The sequence below is a fragment of the Lepisosteus platostomus genome, chromosome 1, assembly GCF_059453375.1.
Source record: "Lepisosteus platostomus isolate fLepPlt1 chromosome 1, fLepPlt1.hap1, whole genome shotgun sequence".
Classification (NCBI taxonomy): domain Eukaryota; kingdom Metazoa; phylum Chordata; class Actinopteri; order Semionotiformes; family Lepisosteidae; genus Lepisosteus; species Lepisosteus platostomus.
In genome coordinates, this window is record NC_142611.1 from 74,417,834 (window position 1) to 74,430,362 (window position 12,529).

The 12,529-nt window shown below is 37.9% G+C and overlaps 2 protein-coding genes across 2 annotated transcripts in view; both read left to right on the forward strand.

The window, feature by feature from the left end:
* Positions 1-680: 680 nt before the first annotated feature.
* On the forward strand, positions 681-6,837 carry arl9 (ARF like GTPase 9). The gene is made up of 4 exons (XM_088637571.1): positions 681-1,233; positions 5,049-5,217; positions 5,744-5,919; positions 6,284-6,837. Exons 1-4 carry the CDS (start codon positions 1,084-1,086, stop codon positions 6,461-6,463), a joined length of 675 nt encoding a protein of 224 aa, XP_088493697.1. The 5' UTR covers positions 681-1,083; the 3' UTR covers positions 6,464-6,837.
* A 4,315-nt stretch (positions 6,838-11,152) lies between these two features.
* Positions 11,153-12,529, forward strand: part of suclg1 (succinate-CoA ligase GDP/ADP-forming subunit alph) — a 30,994-nt gene continuing 29,617 nt past the window's right edge. Inside the window, exon 1 of the mRNA XM_088637574.1 lies at positions 11,153-11,297. Within this exon, the coding sequence (XP_088493700.1) occupies positions 11,264-11,297 (34 nt within the window). The 5' untranslated portion in view covers positions 11,153-11,263. The remainder of the gene's footprint in view (positions 11,298-12,529) is intronic.

A 12,529-nucleotide genomic window follows, 5' to 3' on the forward strand; every position in this document is an offset into this window, starting at 1 on the left:
TTCTTCTCTTCATGCGTGCATGGATTTTCATCCCATCTCCTAAAGGCATGCTGGCTAGGTGAAATTGCCCCCTTTCTCTCTTTGTGATGGACTGGCGTCTTGAGCAGTTAGGCACCTTCAACACCCACTTTGCCACTCCATGTTTCCAGGGCGGGGTCTAGGTTGTTGAAAGTTGAGATCTTCACCAGGACGAGTAGCTTTCCGAAAGTGGATAGATGAACAAACTTAGTTCAGATTTGAACAAAGTGGAAGATACAGCAGGAGCCAGCAACCTTACAAGTTCTTATTTTATCTGGCTGTTGGGCATGTGTTGGATTTTACCAGCATTCGTTTCAGACCTAGTTATAATTATTCTTTCACAAAATTGAGTTAACGCCCCTGGACAGCTGATGGATCTGTAAGAAAGTTGCTGAAGATTGCACTGTAGATGTTCTCATGCAATCGATATTAAACTGTAGCTTGGATCGTTTAAAAACGCGTTCAGACTTCTAGTTTATTTAGGATTTAAATGTTTTGAATATAGGCTGAAATATAAGGATAGATTGAACTGCGATAGTTTTTTTTTTTTTGAAAGTAACCACGTCTTAATCGTTCTTTTTTTTTTTCCTTGCTAAATTTTAAGACCAGAGCGAGGAAAGCGCCTCACAATATTGCCCGAACAAAGCTTCAAGAATTATAGGCTGGGCAACATGTTGTAATCCTCGTGTGACGTCAGGGAGGTCAGATGGTTGGTTTGAGCTGTGCTGGTCATTTAGCTTGAGTCTGATTTTCTGTGGAGGATTTACTCTTGTCCTGTTACGTTGTACGTAGTTCGAACGCAATACGTTTCAGGAACTGAATCAACACGCTTTTAACTTTTAAACGCGCAGACCTGCTAAGGCACAGAAGTTTGTTCTCCACTGTTAACGTTGCACCTCCGGATTTGCTAGATGGTAGTCGGATATCACGGTTGTGATGTGGTTGTCGATATTTTAAAAGCACGTTTATACTAACATGAACTATGCACAGCATTATTGATTACTGATAGTAACGCTTTTATCACGATTTATCAAAAATATAATTCAGGCGGTCTAGTACAGTAATATGCCTGGTTTCAGAGAGGCTGGTCTGTTGGGTGCTGCATTTGCAGCTACTGGGGGAGTTGCTTACGTCTTCTGGAGGTACTTGTCTTCGAGGGAAAATGAAGAAAAAGTGAAGGCTGGAACTGTGGGTGAGCAACCGCTGTTCACAGAGGTAACACGTTTTTTTGTTTAATTTAACACACTCCACCCCCTTAAAATCCCCCTGGGTCTGCCTGAAGACATTAACCTGTTATTTTTAGAAGATGTTAGAGGAGACCGAACCGTGGATAGTTACTTTTTAAATCGCAAAATAACGCTTATGTAGTTAAAATGTAATCGTGATAGTGCATAGGTTATTAAATCCTAATTTATTGTGGCTAAATTTGATTTAGCTATCGTCTGCATTTATTCAGCGTCGATTAATATTAAATGTGTAATGCTTTTAGTGGTATGTCAATTGAAATTACTGCGGACGTTTGCTTCTGTTTAACTTATTTTCCGACGCATTGTGTATCCGTGTATGTAGCATTGAAAGACGCACTGTTAACCAGCGGGTCCCCTTTTGATTTCAACTTCCGCTAAAATCTACCCTTATCGGTCAGCTCATAATGTAATACCGTGGTTTTTTTTCCGGGCCAATATAGTGTTTTTCAATCATTATAAAAGTAATTATAAATCAATAGATAGTGCAAACAGAATTGTCGCCGACCGAATGTTTCATGATGTGTTTCAGTGTTATAACGCATTGTGGGTGTTGTAGTTCTACCTCGCCAAACCGTTGTAGCTACTGAAATGGTGTTTTTTGTGTAAACCTTAAAGTTTTCTAGAGGCATTATATACAGTATATATATAAGTTAGGCATATAGTTTGCATCATCCCTTCCCAGAAAAGGGCCCATTTGTCTTGCTTATCATGAGAACAATGCCTTTGTACCATTGATATGTTTTGGGGTGGACTAACTCAGCACACTGTTTTGTTTTCTGAGGCCATTTGTAACCTGTTAAGATGCTAGCGAAATACAGTCCATCACCCTCTGGCCAAGAATAAGGACACCACACTAAGACTGATACACATGTTCTCTCTTCATAATATTTTCCTTCGTCATACAATTCCACTGGATCTGAAATGCTAGGTTGCATAAATCTTGTACATCACTCAGCTGTTGTATAAAAATCATTCTACCAGAGGGGCCCAGGGTTTGCCAATGTTCATTGAAGCAACAGAATGAGATCAAGAACTCAGATGCATTTCCCAGCAGGAGAGCCAAATTATCCAATTATCTGTCAAGTTGCTACATCACTTGTATTGACTAATGTCAACCTCATTGGAGTGACATTGATCAAGTCCTGGGACTTCAGGTTCTGAGGGCACACATTCCTGTTAAACAACCTCCATCCTAATGCTACTTGTGTAACAGTGGATTTCTTGAGAGGTGTGAATGCCACAGTTATGCATGAATGTGCCTTATGACTTGAGCCCCATGGAACCTGTAGGATGAGCTGGGACAAATGTGTGAAATCTGGGGCTCAGATATCAGCAAACACATTTATTTATACCATAAGACAGCATCTGGTCCCAATCTTGTATATGTAATTTGTTCTCCCTTCAAGGGCGGGTACATATGGTAGTAGCCTGTGGTTTTCACAGTAGTTCCCCTGTGATGACAAATGTTGATTAGCATTAATCTGTTTTTTTTTCTCTTCAATAAAATTAGTGCACTTGCTTAAAACAATTACTACACTTCTGATGATACCTTTATGGGTTTGCTGCAGTTTAAAGTTTATTCTTACTACTGTAGGAATAGTAACAGTATATGTATATATTTCTAGAAATGTAAACAATAGTTTTTTACATATCATTCAGTATTTTCTAAGTTTCAGCTGACATTTAATTGAACTGCATAATAATGTCCTTATCATTGAGAAATGCAACAATTACACTACAGGACAATAATTAAATTTCTATTAGCATCAGAACAAACTGTCAGGATTTGTCTTTGCTTACAATACCATTGTAAGTTGTCACAATAGAAGAAGTATGGAGATTCTGATATTATGGATATAAAAATTCTAGTATAGTATAGAGTCTATACTGTACAAAAGGTGCTGTCCTTTGGGTGAGATAAAACCGAGGTCCTGACTCTCAGTGGTCATTAAAAATCCCAGAGCATTTTCAAAAAGAATAGATATGTTACGCTGGTGTCCTGGCCAAATTTCCCACTGGCCTTTACCAATCATGGCCTCCTAATAATCCCCATCTATGAATTGGCTTCATTACTCTGTTCTCCTCCCCACTGATAGCTGATGAGCTGTGAGCATATTGGCACACTTTGGCTGCCGTCACATTATCAAGGTGGGTGTTACACATTGGTTAATTTTGATGGGGGGGGGGGGTCCCCATTACCAGTAAAGTGCTTTGAAGGGAGTGTCTAGAAAAGCACTATATAAGTGTAAGGTGGTTCTTTCGTATTATGAGGTGAATTTGCCTGGCAGGGTTCTGGTATACTCATTCCCTTAAAATCAATGATAAATGTTTATTTAGTATGGCTTGATGAGAAGACTCTGATGTTATTCATATGTCATAGCCTTCTCCTTCACTAGATCTGAACCCTGAACTGAGAAATTATGGGATATTATGGCACAATGCCTATGGCAGCTTTTCCACTTTGTCAAGGTATGATTTGATTGACTTCCTCTTAGAGGCTGCATCCCTCTTTCAGAATTCCAGACACAGGTACACTCTGTGCCACGATGCATAAAGGCTGAACCGGTTGCGCATGGTTGCCATTAAGTGATTTTATGTTGGTGTTTCAAGTCATTCATATATTATTTTTGTTTGTAGCCTTGACCATACTGTATCAATTTCTTGAAATCAAAATTAAACCTTTATGTCTTCTCTATCCAAGCTCTGAGACTTGAACTTTATCAGGAATTTGGTAACATTTAGTTACATTTCATGCTTTCCTTTATGCCTTCTGATTCATATCAATAGACCCATCTTTTGTCATGTCACTGTGCATGCAAGAAATGTATTGCTCTATATTTAAAATGGATTGACAAAGTGGTGCCTCGCTGTCTGTGTGTTTTATGGTGCTTGTTGAGCTTTTGTGAGACTCTTTGGCGTTATTCTTCCATTGTACAGTTCTCCAGAAATGCCACTACATTTGAACTTTAGCTGAAACCGCCTATGTGGGATAAATCCCTTCATGCTTTAAAATATGTAGGTGACAGTCTCATTTCATATAAAAGAAATTGAACATTAAGCTTTAGAAATAATCAGTAAAGAAGCATTAATTATTGAAACTACCTTGTATATAGGATTTACTACTTGCATTTATGACTTGGACACCAATTCTAAATGGCTGTTTGTCTTTTTGGAAAATTTATCTGCTCTTGTGAGGCTAGGACAGCCTATTCTCTGTTTTATATTCTTTATTTTTATTGGCACTTGAAATTAATTTAAGTGGTGCCAACTGTCTACCATGTTGGCTTTGCGGGAGAAAGATAAAGGAATGACCAGTCATCAGCAGAATCCAAATTTAGTGGTTAGGGATACTTTAAAAGCCAGCGGAAGCTGCAGTCAGGCATGACTAGTTGTGTGTGCATACAGACACTTTGATAATACCTTAAATATGTGAGCTACATTCTTAATGACTTCTGTTAATGCGTGTAGTAGTTAAAATAATTCAAATTCCTGCTGCGGTCCTAGCTACTACACAAAGGAGCAGCTTAAGTTATCTGAAAATTTCTAATGTGTACCGAGATGTGGATTTGTTGATATCAGTAACTAGTTCATTTTTGTGTGTGCTGTACTTGTTTGACTATTTTTCTTTAAATGTATACATAGGTCTACCTATTGGTATACTGAGCAGATACTCTTGAAGAAATTTACATAAAAAGACATAAAAATGTATCATACCAGAAGGTTATTTGGTGCATATTAATTGACCATACAGTTTAATTTGATTGAATTTAATGTGTTTTGTAGGTTAGATCTGCAAGCAAACAGGTGCTAGTACTGGGTTTGGACGGGGCTGGGAAGACCAGTGTTCTCCACTGCCTGGCCACTGGAACTGTGAAGAATAGTGCATCTCCCACAGAAGGCTTCAATGCTGTTTGTATCAATAAAGAAGACACCCAGATTGAATTTATAGAAAGTAAGATAACCAACGGGGCTTAGGATTTTTGTATTTTATACAAATAACAGTAACACAAAGTTAACTTTACATGAAATGTTGTTTGTGTGAATGTGAGCAGCGTGAATATACACCCATTCTACAACATTACAACTACAAAGAAATTTCATGACTTAAAAGGACCTAAGCCTCAAACTTAGGCTGATTAGTTGTAATTAGCTGATTTACCTTTGTCCCAGTTTTGTCTTATGTTTTTTTTTAAAATAATTTCATACAAACCTTTCTTTTCTTTTGTGAATAACGTCCCTCTTTCCAGTGCACAACAAGATAGGTGCATGTTTTTTTTAAGAATTCTGTTTCCAGAATTACTCTCATTAATGTTTACACATCTTTTTCTAAAACAATCAACAATCCCATTTTGTTAAAAAACATGCATTTCTAAGTCTATATTATCTTGTAAATCTGTGTTTTTGTATTAAGTAAAGTTTTGAAGGATAAAATGTTAACTAAGTTTCATGTAATGTGTCTTAAATGTCTCTTCCTGAAGTTGGAGGCAGTGAGTCACTGAGGACGTACTGGAACATGTACCTCAGTAAGGCCCAAGTGCTAGTCTATGTAGTAGATGCTGCTGACCCTGATCGTTTCCCTTTGGCGAAAAAGCACCTCCATGAGCTGATCAGAAAGGACTCCTACCTCCCTTTGGTGGTGTTGGGCAATAAACAGGTGGGTGACAGTCTAGAATGAGTGAAAGTTGCCATCTTGAGGAGTGGCCATTAACAGATAAATTGAAAAAGGTTTTAAAATGATTTCCAGTCTGACCTGGGTAGCCCCTCAACATGCTAGATTAAATCCACATTGCTAGTTTCCCTGCATAAGAGAAGATAAGCAAATAGAATTAAAAAAAGTAGATACACGTACAATAGAATTTTAACTGTATGAAGTGTTATTCTGTCAATTTGAGAAAATGTAATTATACTTACCCAACCGGTGCAGCTTGGTGAAGAAAACATTGAAGGAAAATGGCTTGGAAGTTGCAGAGTTGAGTCTGTTATATAATGTCATGTAATTCTTGTTTTGTGCTTTGTAGGATCTACAGGGGGCCTGCAGCATTATGGAGCTGCACGACGCTTTATCATTGGATGAAGTGGGGGATGAACGAAAACTGTATATCATCGGCACACATGTGAGAAAGAGTGACTCTGAGGTCCCATCCAGTGTCCAGGATGCACGAGAGCTAATAACTCAACTAGTGACAGAAAGAAAATAAGACATTTTTTAATACTGTGCCATGAGGAAAGAATGTTTGATATTTTTATGAGGTATATTTATCAAAACTTGTTAAGAGCTGGTTAACAGTCTGCTATATTTGAGCTTTAAAAGTTACAGTATGAAAAGAAGTTGCAAAATATACACTTTTGTGCTAGGGATCTACGTCTGCTTTTATATTGTCTTTACAAAAATTATGTTAGGTTACTTCACCATTTTTAGAAGTTATGTTTTATTTTTTCTGCTTAAGGACGGGTTGTTTTTAAATTGACTTATTCTTATGAAAAGTGTCATTTCAATAACACAAAAGTTGTTGCAAAACTGTATGAATATAATTCTAAGAACATCTGGGGAAAATAAAGTTTTTGAAAAGATTTTGATGCTTCAGTTCATGTAAGTGCTTAAAAAATTACATTACAATCTAACTGGTTCGTATAACACTCAAGTGAAAATAATCAAATATTTAATTCATGCAGGTAAAGATCTGTAATATTTTTTAAATTCACATTTTTTTTTGTTTCACCACAGTTTATTTCCAACTGTAATTCGTTATTTAAATCCTGTCACCTGAAGAGATAAAACAATTAATATCACTACCTATACGAGGGACATACAGGACGCATAAAATATTCTGCTTAACTAGTCTTTGTTGTGGACGTTGCAATGGTACTCAAGAGGGGCACATCATATCATCAGTGTGGGCGACTTTAACTCCATATTGTATCACATACATAGATTTTGAGATTGCACACAGATGTCTCTGAGGCTGAATCATGGTAATCACAAAGGCATTTTATAAAGAAATATCACATAGATTATGTACAGTATAAACCACATTAATTAGATTATATGTATAGTCCTGTTACAGAATTGCAGAATTACTGACAAAGTGCAGCATCGATTTATTCATTAAATTTTTTACAGATGTGGACATCTATGACCATTCATCCAAAAGTACTTGACAGCTCTGCATGAGATGTGTGAAACATTTTTAGTAGCTTTTAACAGCCTGAATTCACTGCCTTAGGGGGTTGTCTATCAGCTACTGACTGCAAACCCCTAAGGTGTCTAAACTGATACATTTAGTCAGGTTTACTGTTGTAAATCCTTTTGTGTGATTGGATGATCTGGAGATTTACATGGCTTTTCTGACAATAACCATGATGATGGATACCACTATTGAATGTCTTTTTTGTTATCCTGTTGTCATGTGCCTGTGCTGTTGCCCTGACAAGATGGCAGGTAGCTGCTCTCTTTGTTGAAGTCAATTGAATGTATCATATGTCACTATCTTACCCAACTATAAAAGATCAATTAATCAAAGTAATTCCAAGACCATTTAAGCCATACCTTAATAATCCTGTCCCACCTAATACCCATCTACTTTGTCTAATTGTTACAACGTTAGACACGCAGATCATGATTTGTCCCTGGGTCAGCACTGCTGGAGGAAATGTTCCCAGTGAGTCAGAGCCCGAAAAGAAAGGAATCCTCAGGGTACTCATGCTAATGGAGTGATGCTCACCAGGCATCTGAATTGGAAGAGGATGCCTGGCTCTCTAGAAAGAAACAGAGAAGTGGAAAGCAGGCAAGGGTTCCAGGGTGAAATGCAGACTGGCGCTGGAGCTGCAGCACAGGGCAAAGTGCAGACTAGTGCTGGAGCTGCAGTACAGGGCAAAGTGCAGACTGGCGCTGGAGCTGCAGCACAGGGCAAAGTGCAGACTGGAGCTGGAGCAGCAGTACAGGGCAAAGTGCAGACTGGCGCTGGAGCAGCAGTACAGGGTAAAGAGCAGACTGGAGCTGGAGCAGCAGTACAGGGCAAAGTGCAGACTGGAGCTGGAGCTGGAGCTGCAGTACAGGGCAAAGTGCAGACTGGAGCTGGAGCAGCAGTACATGGCAAAGTGCAGACTGGCGCTGGAGCAGCAGTACAGGGCAAAGTGCAGACTGGCGCTGGAGCTGCAGTACAGGACAAAGTGCAGACTGGCGCTGGAGCTGCAGCACAGGCAGAGTATTGGAATGGACTTTAATAATGCATGCTGTTTCAGCAGAGAAGGGCGAGGGTAGTTTATAAAGAGCCCTGAAGAAAAGAAACCTGGACAGTCAGCCCATTGACGGGGATTAGGAAGCCTTGGCTGTATGGGTGTTGCTCACTCAGTCATGGTGACTGGATTCCTGCTGCAAAGTTTCCAGAAAAAAAGTCTAGCATTCCAGGGCAACAGGACTCCTCAGGGAAACTGCTGAAGCTTCAGTGTACCACACTGGAGCATCAAGAAGAGTGCAACCAGGATGAAGAATGGGGAGAAAATTAATAACGATGAACTGCCACCAAAGCAGTGCCTTTGGATTAAATAGAGAAAACAGCAAATTGAATAATTGAAAACATAATTGCTTATTAGGATGGCTCATCAGAAGGGGGTCTGGTCAGAGGGTCAAGCCCTGGAAAACCGTAAGTCCTTGTGAGAATCCGTCGGTTTCCTAGAGCAACCTGGGGCCGAGGGATGCTACAGGACAGCAGTCACGACACTAATACGTCTACTTTGAGTCTCAGTATATATAGAGAGAGAATTGCCAGTTATTTGAGCCTGTATAATATACACAGAGAACTTGAAATTAATAATTGTGTTTGTTATGTTTATTGCTCACCCCAATGATGGTTGGAATTTTAGTCCTCCTGGTACTGATGTACTCTACAGCAAACAGGATATTATTTACTTTTGGAGCAATTGAGGGTCACTAATTCCTCCTGAACAAAACCTTCAAAATTCTTCGAAGTCCCGTGAACACCATGACTGCTCACTCAGTCATGGTGACTGGATTCCTGCTGCAAAGTTTCCAGAAAAAAAGTCTAGCATTCCAGGGCAACAGGACTACTCAGGGAAACTGCTGAAGCTTCAGTGTACCACACTGGAGCATCAAGAAGAGTGCAACCAGGATGAAGAATGGGGAGAAAATTAATAACGATGAACTGCCACCAAAGCAGTGCCTTTGGATTAAATAGAGAAAACAGCAAATTGAATAATTGAAAACATAATTGCTTATTAGGATGGCTCATCAGAAGGGGGTCTGGTCAGAGGGTCAAGCCCTGGAAAACCGTAAGTCCTTGTGAGAATCCGTCGGTTTCCTAGAGCAACCTGGGGCCGAGGGATGCTACAGGACAGCAGTCACGACACTAATACGTCTACTTTGAGTCTCAGTATATATAGAGAGAGAATTGCCAGTTATTTGAGCCTGTATAATATACACAGAGAACTTGAAATTAATAATTGTGTTTGTTATGTTTATTGCTCACCCCAATGATGGTTGGAATTTTAGTCCTCCTGGTACTGATGTACTCTACAGCAAACAGGATATTATTTACTTTTGGAGCAATTGAGGGTCACTAATTCCTCCTGAACAAAACCTTCAAAATTCTTCGAAGTCCCGTGAACTTAATATTGTAAAGTGCTATATATATTCATGTGTCCAATTAGCCACAATAACTAAATGCTTCTATGCTCAAAATTCAAATCAAAGAAACTTTAAATATGCATTTAGCAAGTGATTCAAGCCAAGCAATAGATTCACTTTGCTGACTGGCTTAACAATATCCTTATTACAATCGGGTTCACTGTCCAATTTGTTTACAGTTTAAACACATTTCTCCTCCATGTATTGCCAGTAGTACTAAGTGTGTAAACTACAAAAAAAACAACAACATTTTCTTTCTATAGTTAAAACTGGGTTTTCATGACCATGCAGGCATAATGATAAACAAAGTGGTTTTATTAGTCTACCAGGAAATTCTCCCACAAAAAGAAGACTTACAGCTGAGAATACAGCTATAGTTGGAATAAGTGGGAAACAAACAGAAGAAAAAGTGACATCAGAAAGAGTTGACATGGGACTAAGAAATGTGAGACAACACACTATTATAACAGGTAAGGAAGAAAAAATAGTTGTAGGTCTAGGCAGATAAACAAGTTAAAAGTCAAAGGGTGTGCTATAAGTATCAGAAGAGCACAGGAGACAACGTTTCATCCTTCAAATTGTGAAGCATTTAGAATAAAAAAGAGTGTTAACTAACAGGTTTCATAGTGCAAAGGTTGAAAACACATGGAAATGGACATGATTTCTTATTTCTTCACGTAAATATCTCATATTTATATTCACATCTTTCCCCCCTAAATTAAACACTTTACAGGGTTGCTTTATTAAGTTATTGGACATTAAATGTGACGTTTTTACATTGCACATAATGTAAAACCCATTCAACGTGTGTTAAATTATTCTGCTTTAATATTGTACTAGATCGCCTCAATACAGCACAGCATTCCTCTTCCCCCTAGTGGACAACCTCATCTACTGCGTTCATGATGCCTACTTCGCGGAATTCAAAGTAGTTTAACCTTAAAACGCATGAAACTAAGAACATTTACTGAATTTTATTACAATGACTCTTGTTCTAGTTAAGGTTTTATTAGATGAACTCAGTCGTTTCTCGAAATAAGTTTGTTTTAAAAACTATATTTTATATATAACTATATATATATGTTTTAGTTGCAGAATAATTTACGGCAGGTCCCGCGGAAGGTCGACATTCATACGTGTGCCTTAACAAATAAAGTTTTTTTTATTTCATGTTAATTCATAATATTGTAAAATATATATTAAACATATTTAAATAAAACAAAAACTGTAATTTCAAAGCAAAATGCCGAAGGCTCAATTGAAGAATTATTTTGTAGTCAGGCACATTAATAGCCGACTATACCTGTGACGTTTAGGGCCGCTGCTCGCCTGTGTCATTGGTAAATGACCGAAGATGTCTCATAGCAGGCTGTTTGCACGATTGCTCTGTAAGTATTACAACTTTTTCAGACTTTTTTAATTTTATTGTGGTATCACATTATGCTTCTGTGTTGTTAAGTAATTAATGTACGAAAGGTGTTAATTTTGTACATGCAACTGTAGCATACCGTTAAAGCCTTGTGTGTACCCCTGCCCTTAATTACTGATTTAGGCCACATTGAACTTTGACCTAGTCAGTGTCTTGTCAGTTTGTTTCCTTTCTGGACAAAATGTATTTTTAATGTTCTCTGCAAAGTCTGCCGTCGTATTGTTAGAAATAAATGAGGGATTCTAGTGGCAAATTGCTTTTTTTATGCAGTTATGGGCGCACAGTATCATTAATTCAGTGTATGGCTGAGGTTAGAAAATATCATCACCAAAAAGGATCCTTCCCCTCATGCATTTGATAGATAGATACTTTATTGATCCCGTGAGGGAAATTGCAGTGCAACAGCAGCTTAACACACACAACACAGCCATAGTGTAACGAATTATATAATAATAGTACAATACATACAATACAATACAAGAGTTACTCACAGTCCGGACACACAAAGAACAAACTAGAACAGAACAGTACACAGAAAAATCGTATCACACATATGAATATAAATATAGATGTAAATATAGATATGGATGTAAATATAGATATAAATATATTGCACAGGTCCCTGGTGCAGTGTATTTCTGCATGTTTCAATATCTCAAGTTTTAGTTATGTTGAATGTGTTTTGCAAATTTGGCAAAGGTATTCTAAATCAGAACAAATGTCAGTACCTGCAGTTTATGGTTTGCAATCGATTATATAGGTCTTCATTGTTATCGCAGAAAAGCAATCGGGTACAGCAGTGGAACTGTTACTCAATACTTGCAGTAGTGTGCTGATTCAACAGTTGACTTGTGTTTCTGGACTTTGGACTTAATTTAAGTTGTTTCGAAACAGAGAAAACGGAACAGTGAAAATTGTACGAGTGTACTACATACTTTGTACATGCATATAATAGTAACGTTAAAATTGATTTCAACGTTTTTAAATACTAACACATGCGAGCAGAAAACGCCTTTCTTGAAACGTTCAGTGTTCTTAAAAAACTGATAGCATTCTAATATGACTGATAGCATTTTACTGATAGCATTCTGAATAATGGACTATGTTACATTACTAATCAGTTCATTCCTGTGATTGTTGGTTTGATATACAGTAATCTAGGAATTTTGATATTTCAGATTCATTCACATA